Source organism: Natator depressus, chromosome 8 (assembly GCF_965152275.1).
Source record: "Natator depressus isolate rNatDep1 chromosome 8, rNatDep2.hap1, whole genome shotgun sequence".
Taxonomy (NCBI): Eukaryota; Metazoa; Chordata; order Testudines; family Cheloniidae; genus Natator; species Natator depressus.
Window position 1 is genome coordinate 23,396,623 of NC_134241.1, and position 16,605 is coordinate 23,413,227.

General features: G+C 40.6%; 1 protein-coding gene across 2 annotated transcripts in view; it reads right to left on the bottom strand.

The window, feature by feature from the left end:
- Window positions 1-243: 243 nt before the first annotated feature.
- Window positions 244-16,605, bottom strand: part of ATP10B (ATPase phospholipid transporting 10B (putative)) — a 76,935-nt gene continuing 60,573 nt past the window's right edge. For both annotated transcript variants that reach the window (XM_074960634.1, XM_074960635.1), the window contains 8 exons: window positions 12,404-12,719; window positions 10,675-10,751; window positions 9,984-10,109; window positions 8,411-8,611; window positions 5,820-5,900; window positions 5,592-5,696; window positions 4,851-5,038; window positions 244-998 (listed from right to left, as the gene is read on the bottom strand). In XM_074960634.1, coding sequence (XP_074816735.1) covers window positions 497-998; window positions 4,851-5,038; window positions 5,592-5,696; window positions 5,820-5,900; window positions 8,411-8,611; window positions 9,984-10,109; window positions 10,675-10,751; window positions 12,404-12,719 — 1,596 coding nt within the window. In that variant the 3' untranslated portion in view covers window positions 244-496. The remainder of the gene's footprint in view (window positions 999-4,850; window positions 5,039-5,591; window positions 5,697-5,819; window positions 5,901-8,410; window positions 8,612-9,983; window positions 10,110-10,674; window positions 10,752-12,403; window positions 12,720-16,605) is intronic.

Below are 16,605 nucleotides of genomic sequence, written 5' to 3' on the forward strand. Positions count from 1 at the left end.
AGTTGCTGGTGCCCCTTGAAAAAGCAGCAGAGCTTGAAAGGAGCTGGAATGGGATTTGCTGCTTTAAGGCAAGACCTAGAGGACGGTTCCCTCTCACTGAACTAAGCATGTAGTTACCATTTAATCAACACATCGACTACCATTATTGTGAAGGGAAAATGTTCCTTGGTGAGCAACATCTTTGGTTTTCATCCAAACTGTGCATTTCACAGTGACTAACTGATGCTCATGTCATATTCCCCCAGTTAATCAAAACCAACCAGCTAGTGACTCCCACCTCCCAAGAAAGATACATGAACATGGGCTATGTAAGTATTACTGATTATGTTACACTGTTCCAGCAGGTTTGTAAATCCATGTGTCTGTCTGTCTAGAAAGCTTCACAGTTGAATATAAATAGAAACGTTATCTCCCACTTCTGTACTCCCCCTCCATGTGGGCCGCACAGCAGCAGCACAATATGTCCAGAGTTCAAACACCCGCCACCGCAAATCTTTTACAGTGTCACTGAGCTCACAGACCTCCGATGGCTTCCAGGGGTAAGTTCTTCAGCGTTATCACTTGTCAGCTTGCTAGCGAACGGCCCAGGAGATGGTATTCTAGTGGGCTCAAGTAGATCTTGCCCAGGACAGGGTCTTGCTAAGAAGTTGGCAGCAGTAGTTTCTTCCCCTGCGCACCTCCTGGTGGAAAAATTACCTTCTCCATTTAGCATCCAGTCCCTGAGGTGATTCATTTCAGGAGTCGAGAGTCCCTGGGTATCGTTATTCCCATGGGGTGTAACTGCTGCTTGGCCCAGAAACTGTGACACACGTAAATTACTGTTGGTTCGGTCAACCTCATCGCTGGGTGATACCATAGATGTGGTTGGGATGCCTTGTTTTCTTGACCTCCACCTCTGGATTTCCCGGTCTCGTTGCTCTTTAGGGAGCTTATCCAGCTGCTGAGCTTTCAGAATCGGAGATACTCTGAAGGTTCCTCGCACGGCCAATATAAAATACCTGGTGAAAGGTGAAGAAGGGTACTGCATTAATAATGGGCTTCACTGGTAATTTGCCACAACATGACAAAAATCTAACTCTGATCTTTCAGCTTCCATTGTTATGCAGGTTTCTGGCAGAGAGGTGTAATATTTCTAATGGAGGCACTTAAATACACACAGTCCTCCTATTGTACAGAGTCATTTACACTTATGATGCTATATAAATTATGATAATACAGGTTGTGCAGTCACTGCATAGGGCAAGGAAGGTCAGACACAGATTAGTTTCACTGAGAGAAGCACTATCAGTCAGGGCACTGGGGTTATATTCTTCCATATTCAGAAAGGGGATGGGCAGACAGGATCTTAGTTTAACATCTCGTCTGAGGCTTGGAAGTAAAAACAATCCCAGCTTGTGGGTGGCTCAGGAACCAGCAAAACAGTTGGCCTCCCTAGAGAGATGGTGCCTGTCTTTACACTACCAGGTCGTATTTGAAAACCAAAGTCTCACCGTAAGGACAGTTTCTGAGAAGGGTTTGGAACATGATTTGGCCTTTGTCCACATGGCTGGCCAATATATATCCTAAACCAATTCAGAGGGAGTGCTGTTTGAAACTGTGTTAAGAAAGGACCCAGTTCCCCTCTCCCCCATGCAGGAAGGGATCTTAACTCTGAAGTTCCCCTCACACTGAGATCAGGTGGTGTGTGGAGGCAGAAGTGGGCAGGGAAATAGGGAAAGGTGAAGGGCATGGGGGTTTTCACTCTCCCAGTACAAGGAACAGAGGATTCTGTCCCAAGAATTTGTGGACTGTTGGAAAATTGCAGAGGCTAGGGCCAGGCAGGCAGAGACTCCTTGCTTTTATCCTGCCTCTGCTGCACCCACTCTTCTTCCAGCTCCCTGGCAGTGCCTGAAAGTTGAGGAAAGTTGCATGAAGCTGGGAGCTCACAAGCAGCAAGATTCATATTCTATTCTGAACAGGAAAGCATAGTAAATTTTTTTTGGTCGTGTGCATGGGGCATATCTCAAAGAACTACTATGCAGAGCTACTACAAAACCCCTGCACACAAGCAAGGGCAAATGGGGACGTCCTTCACCAAACAGTAAATGTCTTAGCAACTCCAACCTATAAAATCAATAAGTACAAGAAGTTGTGGACAAGAGGAGGAATTGAGGCTCAAGAATTTTAATCCTACCTCCTAGAGATAGTGAGGTGTCGGAAAGCTGTAAACTCCAGGTGGGAAACAGGGGAGATAAGGAACAATCAGCATGCCAAGAGGAAGAAAGTCACAGCCAAAAGAAAACTTGAGTGTGAGCCTGTACATCACAGGAAGGAGTGTTTTTGATATAACTCAGTTCTGCGGGGGGGACTTCGAGCTGGATTTTGTGTGAACAGAAACTCCTAAAGACAATATTCTGGGGTGCCTGCAAGAGGGAACAGCAGTGCTCCACCCCTGTTATCAAGACAAAAATCCTTAAGCTCAGTATCCTGCTGAGGCAGCAATGATCTCAACAAATGAATCCCCACGATAGAGACATGAATTCTTAACCATGTGTTTGATGTAGCTCTTCCTAGAAAGCTCAGGGTCAAAAATGACAACAGTGAATATGGGCTGATAGGAATGCAACCATCATACAGGAACAAAACAGACAATAAAAGATGCTGTACCCTGAAGACATGGGACTGCATTGAACTATGAGGCACTTCATCTTTACCTTATATAGCACAGCATATAAACAGAAGTAAATCTAAAAACACATGGAAATATAGTACTCATTGGACAGGTATTATTTGAGAAAAAAAAGTTATCTAGTCTTAATGGTCACCTTTCCGATCATTTAGGCCCATATTTTATAAAGTGTTTGAAAAGTGGTTTTACAGAATCCAATATTAAAGGAACTGTTTTCATAATTAGTATTTACAGTTCATGACAACCACAAAAGTGAAACTGACTAGAAACAAAAAGTGAAACAAACTAGTCTTATTTCATTGTCCAAGTTGAATGTAGTGCAAAAAATAAATTAGCACCATAATCTGGGAATAGGAGATTTGTTTTTATAAACTATTTTAGTTCTAATAACCTAAGGTGTTAACAATAACACACATAAGGAAGTGAAAGTATATATTTTAGCCTGTCACCTGTTAAAACAATAACATTATCAGTGAATATTTTTCAATACATCCATTATTTGGCATATAGTTGTGACCCTGCAAGACACTCCACACCTGCTGGCAGAGGACACACTATACTGTAACTCACAATAGGCCTGACACACTCACTGCCCTCAACACATCATTGCCATAATATTCATTTAACAGGTGTCTTGTAATATGTCATTTGAAAACTACCACCCTGCTGGTCATTAATATTACCGTGAAATGTATGTAACAATGTTGTTTGTGAAATTCCGCATGCCCTCTGATATTATTTTGTAGTCTGTAAACAGACATAGGAGGCAAAACCGTTCTCTCTCATTTTTTCCTTTGTCTGACCAGTTTGATCACAGGCAGAGGACAATGCAGGTACATTTACATATAAGGTAAACAAAGCCAACAAGCAGGGGAGAAGACCACTTAATGATCACAACCACAGACGGAGTCTGTACCCCTCAGGAAGCCTTCCTGGCTCTTGAAACAGAAACAATGAACTTTGGGGTAATATATGTGGGGGCAAAGAGATATTTGAGTCATCCATCTCCTGGGAGAACAAAGAAGCCAATTTGCTGTATCTACAAAAGATGAGTCCTCCTACTAAACTAGTTGGAGAACGCTGACAACTTAGTGTGAGTAAGAAACTGTTAGGCAAAGCTATATCTTGCTAGAATTGAATTTTAGACACTAGAAAGCATATTATATTTCTTTTGTTTGTAACCTTTTGAGATTGTTGTCACTCTCTCTTGAAATCACTTAAAATCTATGATTGTTGTTAATATATGTATTCTTAGTTTACTATAAATCATCCCAGTGCCATTTATTAAGGTTGAGTTTATAGCCCCAGGTGAGCTAACAAGCTGTTGCATGTACTGGCTCTCAGGAGGCAGTGAACTTGGGGTTACCTCTGTAAGTGTCCAGTAAGAGGGACTGGACACTACAGAGGAGACATTTTTGGGGAGAGCTGGAACCAGTAGGGTCGCTGAGTTCACTCTGCTAGAAGTAATTGGGTGGGTGGAACCCGGGTGAGACCACTGGGCTGTGAGCGTGCTGCTGGTGTCAGGGCTCTGAGCCAAAGATGCACAGCACAGAGGCAATCAGGGTCCCAGGGCAGGTGGTGAGAGAAGCCCTTTTTGTCTGAGTGAACCCCCAAAGCGTCACAATAGTAAACTAAGATTCTGGCTGTACGAAGACATTTATATATAAAGAAGATATTATTAATTATCTGCAGTAATGCATTGCCAAATTTTAAGATGTTAATTATTTAAAGATGTCGTATAATATAGGGACATGATAGAAGTAGATATTTTTCAAGATTTTACTGCATTTGGGGACAATTCAAAACTTAAACCTACCCTTTACCAAACAGTGGTACACTGAATATTGCTGTACCCATAATATTGAACACTTTTATAGCAGCTTTTCACTTGTAAAATAGCAAAGCACTTCACAAAAGAGGGTAAGCATGACAATGTCCATTTTATAGATGAGCAAAAGGAGGCACAGAGGTGTAAAGTGACTTGTCAAAGATTAGATAATTGTATGAGCCAACAGCTGAACTGAGAATAGAAGCCATGTCTCCACGTTGGACCAAACATGACTCTGAGAGAGCTAAGGACAATATCATTTTTATCTGTACAAGGCATCATTATCATCATCATCTTACCCTAATGCCTTCAAATCCCAACATTGGGAAGGAAAAAAAAATCAAACATTCAAACCTTGGTAAAAGTGCTACGACTGGTGTAATGAAGCACACTAAATAAAAGCTAGGATCTGACAGCTGATCCTCCATAATCCAGTAGGGGCTTGTGGGTTCATTACAAACAACGCAGACAGCATTGTAGATAGCTGAGAAGACGAAGTAAAGCAGAACACTTAGAATCATTGTGATCCAATGGAAGCATGTCTATGAACAGAAGCAGAGAATACATTAATGGCACCAAACACTGATGCTGGATCCCATGACTTTAGTTTTAGTACAGGGGAACATATAAGGATATTAGAAAGAACATACCTGTATAGATCATGTTATTGAGAACTACTGCATAATGCAATAAGTATATATTGCAGAATAAAACACACCCTCCTCCACATAACTCATTCAAAGGACAATAACTTGCAAGTAAAAAAGACTATCTCTAAGAGCATGGTATAAAGTCTCCTATTCTGATGCCTAACTGCAGAATTCTGCATTGTTCTGTCCCAAAGACACTGTATGAATAACCAAAGGTATTCCAGGGAGGCAATTACTCTAGGCAAATCATCCATTTTTGTTGGCTCACTGATGATACCTCACTGCATATAAAGAAACTTATTTCCTTTGTGTGATCCAGAGTTAAAAAATGACTCAAAGACAATTCCATGGCTTTCTGTAGGCCCTGTCTACACTACCATATAATCATATTTAAATTCACAAAAAGTAAAATTGTCATCTGTACCCATCACGTTTACAGACATACCCAAGTTTTCATTTCTAGAGCTTGGTGCAAGAGAATTGTGAAGAGAGAGATGGTATTGATGGGGGTTCCAAATGTGAAGACATCAGTGTCAGAGTCCTTGTACGTCTAGAAAATAGACAAAAATCAGATATGCATTCTGACTAGTCAAGGTTTAAGAAAACAGTGGTGTTTTGGGGTATTTTTTAAACTTCTTTAAAGAAGCAGTGTTTAAATCCTCTATGTACTTACCAAATAAGGGACAAAGAAGCAGATGAGACTCTGGTAGAAGGCATCCAACACGGCAATAATAAAAGTTGACAGCTTGTAGGTCTGTAGGAAGTGAGGGATAACCATTATCACACTGTTTCTCCTAGTTTGTACTGCATCCATTTAAGTCATTGTCTTTAAGAACCTGATCCTGCAGTTCTTATTCAGGCAAAACTCCCATAAGGGCTGAAGGATTGGGTCAAATGTTATTCTTTAAAACTCTTTTCCATGGAACAGTAAGTTTAGGGACATGTAATGCGATTGCACATGTTGACATTTAGGCCTTTATCATGACTTTTAATGCCACAGTTGCAGTAACAGGTAGGGTCACTACGGGAGTGGCAAGTTGATGAGGCCTTCAGAATGCCAGAGCACCAATGACTATGCCCTTTGAAAACATGAAGAAATACATTCCACTGAGACCAGGCCAACAGCTGGAGTTGGAAGAGGGTGAGACCTCTTCAGAGAGTCTGTTGGCAGTCTGACTACCTTCCACACTTTGCACTCCAAGAGCTGGACTGTCAGAACATCAAAGTGAAACCAGTCTGAGTCATGGGTGCTCAGCACCTCTGAAAATCACACCCCACACTAAAAATGTGGCTGCTGCATAAAACGGAGGAGCCCTGACTCCTTCTGTATTCCACTGTTCTGGGACCTGGAAAGGGCAGGTAAAAAATCTGCCCCCCAAAAAGGTTTTGCTTAGAACAGATTAGAAAAGAGCAGTTGAGCCCAAGCTAGGCTAAGGCATTTTAAAATGACAGAAAAAAAGTGTGTGCACTTGTAATAAATAAATAGAAGATCAGCCTGGTTCTCTGAACTTGACAGGGAGGTTTGAGAAAAAGCTTAATATAATCGCTTACACATATTCCCAGATTTTTATCAATTTTGGAGTATTCAAAGGAAAAAATGAAAGCATCCAGGCCTGGAGAAACAGGGACACCAAACTCTTACAGTGGCAAAAGAAGTACTTTGTATATTAAAAGGACTATTTCTAAACATAACAGCAGGAGTGCATACACACAGTCTGCCAGCCTTTTGTTGATCTAAAGGCTTAAGTTTACGTGTCACTTTCTACTGTCATCTTCACTTTAAAAGCTTTTCCTTTAGAACTCCTGCTTAGGTTACAAAATACTCAGACCCCATCACAATTTAATCATGGGCCATGCTGTTTTTACACTCGGCTGTTACCTTTCAACTCCACTCATTTATTTCTCCCTACACCCTCCAATAATGAAAAACAAAAGTCTTTACAAATTCCTCCACTTCATCTTTCTTCAGGTCAGAGACATTACACCCTTCTGATGTTAAGAGAGTCTTCAGGGTTGCAATGTTTCGGGCTTGATTTACCAATGCAGCTCTCCACTGACTTCAATGGACTTATGTTGTTTACAGTGTTGTAGCTGTGTTGGCCCCAGGATGTTGGAGACATGAGGTGGGTGAAGTAATATCTTTCATTGGACCAACTTTCATCAAAGAAGAGCTTTGTGGAAGCTCCAAAGCTTGTTTCTTTCACCAGCAGACACTGATCCAATAAAAGGTACTACCTCACTCACCTTATGTCTTCAGTGGACTTACACAGGAGTGAAACTGGAGTGATTTGCAAATTGGATACTATTAATTTGGGCTTGAATAGAGACTGGGAGTGGCTAAGTCATTATGCAAGGTAGCCTATCTCCCTTGTTTTTTTTCCTACAACCCCCCCCCCCCCCCAAGACGTTCTGGTTAAACTTGGATTATTGCTGTGCACATTGTAAGATGAGCTATTGCCAGCAGGAGAGTGAGTTTGTGTGTGTGGTTTTTGGAGGGGTGTGTGTGTGTGTGTGTGGGGGTGGCGGTGGTGAGAAAACCTGGATTAGTGCTGGAAATGACCCACCTTGATTATCATGCGCATTATAAAGAGAGGTTTCAAAGAGGGATGGGCTATTACCAGCAGGAGAGTGAGTTTGTATGTGTGTCTGTGGGGGGGGCGGGGGGAAGGGTGAGAAAACCTGGATTTGTGCTGGAAATGGCCCTCCCTTGATGATCACTTTAGATAAGCTGTTACGAGCAGGACAGTGGGGTGGGAGGAAGTTTTGTTTCATGGTCTGTGTGTGTATATAATGTCTTCTGCAGTTTCCACAATATGCTATGCATCCGATGAAGTGAGCTGTAGCTCACGAAAGCTCATGCTCAAATAAACTGGTTAGTCTCTAAGGTGCCACAAGTACTCCTTTTCTTTTTTCTTTTTACGAATACAGACTAACACGGCTGTTACTCTGAAACCTGGAGTGATTCAGTGGCCAATCAGGCCCATGAGATTTGTGACCACACCAATCCTCCGGTTTACACCTTCCAACCCAGCCCCATCATTTGCACCAGAACCCAGCCCAGCTTCCACCACCACCTCCACTCCAAGTCCACTCACAGGTACTTGCCATGACCCCAGTTACACAAGCCTTTGGCTGGATGTCAGCAGAAGAGAAAGAATAGGTGGATAGTGGATATCAGGGAGGGGGAGCATGAAAAGAGTTGAGAACCACTGTCTTATCAAACAGATAAGATCTCATACAGTTACGCCAGCAGCCAAGACCCACCTCTGAATTTTGCCCGCTCTTGTATAGTTCTGGCAAACTTAGGAGTGTTTCTGCAGATATATCTTTATCCAGGATTCCAAAAAGGATGGGGGGAATCGAGGTGAAAAAGAGGTTGAAGAAGATCATTTGCCAGTAATCTATCATAGTGGTCCCTGAGAAGCCACAGAAGAACTGGTACCAGAAGAGCAGGCTGACGTAGCTCTGTGAGAAAAGTGAACAGAAAACACCACAATGCATTATGAATAGACGCAGTCCCAACATTTCGAACTTGCAAGAAAAATTGCTTTTGGTAAGTATAAATTTCATTTTACTTTGGGCTCCAGAAGCCACAAAGTCACAGATCTCCTGTGGCCTCTTCTTTGGACCTTCACCAATTGTGATGGTCTATTTGGGGCTGGTGTGAGTTTCTCATTTTGCAGTACAGAGTTAATCCCAGCCAATAGGTCCACCAATGGGGTTTAAATAGCATGGAGAGCTCCGAGATATCCTTCCACACCACATATCCATTCCACCTTTAGCTACTTAATATTCCACACCACACATTCATTTCACCTAGAGAGATCTTAAACAGATAGCTTTGCATTCCTTCACTTAATCAATGCAGTGTACCTTTAAGGAATATTTTGGTTTTAAATCAATGCATCACAATGGATGTCCTTTAAGAAAATACAGCAGAGCAATTCAGTTATTCAGTTCTGAACACCAAGTTTTAAATCCTTTTACAAAATTGGTTGTGACTGTGGAATCAAAAGGTCTCTCCCCACTCCCAAACGGTAGCGGGGAGATAATGAACAACAGCATTCCAGTTGAGAAAACTATTTCATGTCGCAAATAAATATCATTTAAGCTTTGAAATCATGCCCAGACCAAAAAAGTTTTCCATTACAAATTTTAATATTGATAAGACACGATCCTTATTTAAAATGATGACTTAAAAAAAAATTTAAAACGTGAACACTTTGAATTTTAAGTAAATAGTCTTTCATGCTCAGAATGTATTTCAAGTCAAATAGACTTGTTTGCACAGGCTTGCTGAAAGAGTATTATTCTCAAGTTTATCCACTTTACATTATTCTTCAATGCACAGCTTATTTGCATACACATTAAACTTTTAATAAAAATGCTAGATATGACCGCACCAGTGCTTGCAAGCAATTCCTATCAAATTAATAACAAAAATTCACAAGTTTCACAGGAAATTCTTGCCTAATGTAAAGTCATCTTCCATCTTCTAGCACTAATCTACCATTCCTTATGCAAATTTTATTTTGAGGCTCATGAGTGTTACTGGAAAAGTTTTTGAACTAAAAAAAGTCACTAAACTGAGGTATTTCCTCCTCTGGGACAGTACTATTTTCAACTCATACAGTGAAAGATCTAGATGTTACTTTTTCTGAAGGCTTTAGGTCAGTAGAGTAGTAAGAGTGAATTTGTGAGTAACCATGAACTGTCCAAATGAAGAAAAAGGAATTGCAATTCAATGAACATTAAAGAAACATGGCCTACAAGAACTGGTACTTTAAGTCACCTTGACTGAAGTAAACCAAGGCATCCAGGATCATTTGCATCTTACCACATTTTTGTAGAAGAAGTAAATCACCATCTTTGCCAAGCGAGAGTAGCACCAATGTCCATGGACCAGAAGCAATTTCTTGAGATGTTTAAATCGAGATATTGCGAAGTCACTGGCCATCACAGCCTTAAATAAAAAAGTATTGAGATTATTTATTAAAAATTCTATCTATTTCTCTACCCAACATAACCTGATTTAAGAATGAACAATGAGGCAACCACCCACTATTGTGTTGACACTTTAAGGCTGATTAACTAACCAAAAAACCTACTCTCAATCTTCCCAATATGAACCTGCATCCTTCTGCCTCCATAAAACGCACCACAAAAATGTATTAATGAGTTTAGGATGATGAGAGAGGGGAAATATTTGGAATGAAATTAGGATGAAAAGCAGCCCTGTACCAGTATCTTGGGGAAATTCTACTGAAGAGGTGATCCAGAAAGCAGGTGTTATTCCATTGATGGATATTCATCTGCTGATTTTTCAAGCTTAGGATAAACATACATACATGTTAACTGATGATCTAGTTAGCCCCACAAAGATGGAAAGGATAATGTCAGGATAGCAATAATGCCAACTTGTATCTTAATTTCAAGTTGTTACTCAAAATAAAGGTCCCTCTATAAGCCCTTGAAGCTACTCAGATCTACTTAATAAAAACAGAAAGGGGGATAAATTGAAGGGATACCTGCATGCCTTCTTGGCCAGAAATTCCAATCCCAACATCAGCTGCTTGAATCATACTCACATCATTTGCACCATCACCTTGAAGAGAAAAAAGAACCGATTTCCAGAAATATGAAAATACAGGATAAAATAATGCTAAGGTTTGGATTGTTCAGTGTTATATGCCTATATCTGAGAGCAACATCTCAAACTATTGCTGATAGACAAGTATCTTTACAACAACACATTTAGGGTTGTTGGTGCCTTGCCTTGTGGTCAGGTGGATTAGGATTAGGTCAAGCAGTCAAGAAAATTGGGTCTGATAGCTCCGTGCTGTGAGCCTTTGGTTCACAAACTCTTGGGGTGAAATTCTGGCCCCATTGAAATCAATGGCAAAACTCCCTCTATAATACTTGCAACCATAAAGTAGTAAGCAGAGTCAGTGACTGAGGTGGCAATACATAAACTCATGTATTTTAATGATCACATTTGTTCAAATTTCCCAAAGTACACGCTATTCTTTATGGACTCTGTACAAAAATAAATTTACTTCATGAGGTTCAGCTTATTTACTCCAACCATCACTAAAAACAAGCCAAACAAAAAAGCCTTTGAGAACAATTTGTTCCCCCTTCCTCCTATGGCAAAAAAGCAATTTTTTCCATCTTATCATTACTCAAAAATGGCTTAAAACATTTAGATTCAGCCAGGGACAATACATGGAAAAATTCAGCCCAAAGGTGCATGTTTTCAAAAGTTCTGAGTGAGAGAAACAGAAGTTACAATAGTTTTACGACAACTTCCTTCTTGCACACTATCTGTATCACCTTACACCAAATATAAAGCATATTAAAAATCACTGTTACGTTTTTCCTTTGTGGAACCCAAATTGTCAAAAGCATGCTTTTGTAATAATTCATTTTGTAGATTTCTTTGACTTAAATCAGAAATGATAATGCAAATTATACAGTATAACAAGCCACTTTAAAACGTTTGGTGGCATTTTCAAGATCTTTGACTACAAAGAATATCCCTGTGGCAAGAATATTCAGGTTTGTACGTAAACATGTAGTCTGTGAACAAGGTAAACTAGTGAAGTGGCATAAACAAAATGGAAGTGTGGCAATATATATCTTGCTTTTTACATTTTCCTTTTTAAAACAAAACTGATGCAAATCTATAAATGTAAAAATTTATCAGACCCTTCCCTTCCTGTTCATATTTTGTTTGGTCCCCGCAGGCTTTGGTTATGTTGTAAGTTTTAAAGTCAGTTCTGCAAGGATTTTAGTAGAATCACACACAGTGAAACAAGAAACTTGCAGATTTCACATTGACTAGTTTACTTGCAGGTTAAAAGCAAGCCTGTCAGTGTCCAATGCTGCTTTTGGGATATGTCCTGTTTTGACGAATTGGAAAAAATCCAAGAGTAAAAGGGAGATGTTAACACAACAAGCACAGTAACTATTATTATGATTGGTTTTCCTGAACTGAAGAGTTTTAGAGGGAGGCGGGGAGGAAGAATTGCTGATATTGAAAGTTGCTGCGTGCCCTCATCTGATCTTTGATTTTAATGGGGACTGAGGTTGTTCAATGGTAGCAGGCTCTTCAAGAGGAAATTTCACCTGCAAGCGTATGGCTATTGCTAAGGAGAGAATATTTAGCACCATCTTTTCCCCACATGCTCATGATGAATATAAAAAGCATAAAACCAAAGTAATTTAGAATTGCAAGAGACTAAGAAAGTTAAGTACCTATTGACAGTGTCATGACTTTTAGTTGTCTCCGCACTAGTTTGACCACCATGCTCTTCTGCAAAGGAGTGGCACGGCAGCACAAAACGGAGTGACAGTACTTTGTCAGCTCCAGAAACTTCTCTTCCAGCTTTCCTTGGAAAATGATGTTCAATGTTTTCCCATCAACTACCAGTCCAATGTCAGGCCTGGGGGCCACAGAGGCTGGTAAAGATGATGACAGGCTAATGCCAAAAAATTTCCTTTTTGTTCTTTCAACATTAGAATTCTTCCTTACTTCTTCCAATGTTAAATCCAAGAGGGATTCACAGGTTTCCTGGGGGAAGATGAAATCATTATAGAATCACACTGGAGATGACATCAGTGATGTTCTCAGCTTCTCCACCCATAAAAAGTATGTTGAAAACACTGACCATTTTAACAGCTATTTGCTTCCAATATGACCATTCATTTTAAAAGAAAGTCTACCTTTACAAAGAGAGCCTATATTTGTGTATGCAATGCAAAGAATTTAGGGAAAGCAACATGGAATAATTGTTTTTAATAATAAATTGCATTGTTGTAGCCTTTTCCATGCAAGGATCTTAACATGCGTTCTGAAGAATAATGTTAGTAATAACAACAAACATCCCTGTGAAGGATAGTGAAGGCATGAATCATATTTCTCTTTCAGACACGCACACATGAAATCTGACAACTCCCATGTGAGGGATGGTGAAGGCATGATTCATCTCTCTCTCTCTCTCTCACTCACTCACTCACTCACTCACACCACACACACACAGAACCTGACAGGTCCAGATTTTTAAAAGTAGCCACAGGTTTTGAAAATTAAATAATGCGTTGTGACACATCAAGTACATGGCAGAGCTAGGAACTTAACCCAGGTTCCAACAGCACCTGCTTCTGTGCTTTAGCTACAAAACCATACTTCTTCCATTAGTGCATTTCCCCGTTTTGGACTGAATTCTTCTTTTGGAGGCACACAGTCCCTAGAGTGGCTTAAGCAGGAGCTGGGTACAAACATATCCAAGGATGGATAACTTGTTCCAAATTGCCTTCCTTTCCCTAAGATTTCATAAGGGCACAGTAACAGTGTGACATACGGTGTCACCCAAAGTTCATCTTGCTGTTAGTGCTAAAAGTCTTTCTGTGGCATGGCATAGAATACCTGAAGAGCTAATCACTCCCCATTTTTGCCTTCTCTCAGCCTTACTGAGTGATGATTCAGTTTTAAAATGTTATTTTCATGTTATATTGCATGAGGTGCACCCGTAGGATGCTGCAAGATTTAAATTACACTTAAGTGGGAGGTTCTGAAACCAAATGTACCTCTGACACCTAAGATGAAGCTGCATCACTAAAATGTTCTAAAAATGTTCCTGGGGAACAGCACCTTTCCATGTGTAAACCAGGAAATATATACTGAAAATGTAAAGTATTTTTTAACTAATCCTAAAGAAACTGGCTAATTGCCTAATGCTGGTCACTAGGAATGCATCTAATTTCTAGGGTTTTGGTGAGTCTTTGGGGTAACTGTACCCAGGAGAAGAAACGTCTGAGACCAGTGGGAAGAATGAAGGATTGGGACCCCTTCTTGCAGTATGTCCATCTGGCTTCATTCCCCACTAATTCCTGTCAGGGAACCATAGCCCTTAATGACAGCTGCCTACCCCTGCAGCTGGGCCCCACCTCTTCCTCAGCTTGGGAAGAAGTTGAGTGATGCAGAACAGTGACTGAGGGTACAGATGTCCTGGCATGGAGCCAAGGAAGGTTTGATGTCGTAGCCCAAGCTGGGCAGCTTGTACAGTAGGTAAGAAGAGTAAAGTTCCCTGCCAATTGAAGAGTGGCAGTATCAGTGAATATGGTGGACTAGAGATTTGGGGAGAAGTTTCCCACCTGTGCAGAAATGGGTCATGTAATTTTGGGCTTGGGAGTGGGGTGGAAAACAGTGCACCCCAAGGTGCCTAAAATGGGCATATCTATCTTTAGCACCCTTGTACACATCACTGAGTATGTGTGTTTTTGTCTTTAAGTAAAAGTGACATCACAAATACAGTAAAGGAATTTCCATTTTAACAACCAGAACTTTACTATAGCATATGTGTGCCACTGCCCTCTGCTGAATGGGATCAGAATGCTCAGCTGTGTGTTATGAGTCATATACTGGCAACAGTTAAAGGAGATTTCCCTTTAGTTTAACTGGTTGGGGATTGTGCTTTTGGAACAAGAGGATCTGAGTCATATCCCAACTGCTGCCATGTAATTCTTGGTAGTAATTGTGACAACTATGAAGTCAAAAGTGATCAGGGATTTGTTATATTTACAATTTCACCAGTAATTTTTTTTAACATTAAAAAGTTATTTTCAGACTGCTAAATATAATTAAAGTCGGGTGCAAGTTTATTCACTCTCAGTATTGGGCTCACAGAATCACTGGTGCTTTTCAGTATTACACTGAATGCCAAAAGACCCCCATATACCCATTTGAAATAAAAAACTTCAACTTTATATACAAATGAAAGTTTGCAGGTACTAAGTGTATATCCCATCAGGTCAACCAGGGCATTGCACTTAGTAAAATACATGCCTCTTTTCTTTAAAGCAGACATGCGTATCAAATCAAATTTACACATTGAAGCAGAGAACATATTCCATGCCAGATTCTGTATCAGCTTTGCATGCTTTCTATTTCCAAAAAGAATGAATATATATATATATAGACATTTGTACAGAATTATGTTCCTGTTTGGGGAGCTGCTAGCCACAGACAAAAGAAGCTACAAAGTAGGCCATCTAACTGCTCTATAAAAGTGTCCATCACAATAAAATATTCAGCACTTAATCATTGCTTTTCACATTCAAAGCATTTTACAAACCACTATTTAGTTAATCTGCACAACAGCTGCATGGAAGTAGGTGTGAAAGTAATGTGGCTCTCACTTGGGCAGATAAATTACATGATCCTGCCATATGCCATCTGAGCTGTATCACAAGCATCACTCTTGATCCCAAGCAAAGCCTAGAGATGACTTGTTGTAGCCAACTTGTGGGCTGGTCCACAATTCTGGTCAGGAGTAGGGGTAATGTTCAGGCTGTCTTTTGGTTTGGTTTGGCCTCCCACCATGGCAGAGTATGGGAAATGGGTAGATCTCTTCCATGGTGTTTAAGAATCAACTCACCCTCTATGCAGATTAGAGCTGAACTGGCAGTAACAAACAAGTCCTTGTTGCACAATTCAATACTTCTTTGTGCAGTAATTGTGCAGGGGTGGGCTAGGTCTTGGAAATGAGCAGGCCTATTGGGTGGGACTTGGGTTTAAGTGGGCTGATTAGTTAGTGGACTGTTAGAATGCTCAGGATGTGAGTAATGAAAATAGAGAAGGTGGGTGGCAGCTGCCTCTCCCCCCTTTTAGGGATGCCAGGGCAGGATGGCTTCTCATGGCATCTTATTTTGTCATCTGAAGTTATGAAAAAGTTGTGGTCACTTGGCCAAACTTGTGTCTATCCTCATTGGCACCTTCCATTTGCAAGAGTTCACCTCACTCTGCTCTGGTTGTTTCAGAAAGTTATAGGTCGCTCCATCGATTGCTTGCTGTGGCTTCCCTTGTGGTGTACTGAAAACTGTTAAAATCAGAAGCTAACTTTGTAAAAGTAAGAGGTTTCCTGGTCCTGCTTGCAAACTAATGGGCTCTAGAAGGAAGCATGCAATCTGGGTCTTGTGCAGCCAAGCCAGTCTACAGCAAGGTAGGTTGAATTGTGACCCCCTGCTTTAAGGAGCAGCCTGCTTTGTCTCTCTTGGGTTTTCGTTTCACGTGTGTTAGGGTTCTGGACTTTAAGAACAAAAGTAGTATTATACTGCAACCTTCCAGAAAGAGTATTTTATGTTTTTATCTAACTTCTATGTGTGTATGCTATGAAAGATAACATCTCTGAGTAGCAGTGGCTCAGAACGATAACCCAGAAAAGTTACAGAGGGGTAGCTGTGTTAGTTTGTATCAGCAAACACAACGAGGAGTCCTTGTGGCACCCTATAGACTAACAAATTTATTTGGACATAAGCTTTTGTGGGCTATAACCCACTTCATCAGATGCATGGAGTGAAAATTACAGTAAGCAGGTATAAATATACAGCACATGAAAAGATGGAGGTTGCCTTACCAAGTGGGGGTCAGTGCTAATGAGGCCAATTCAGTTAGGGTG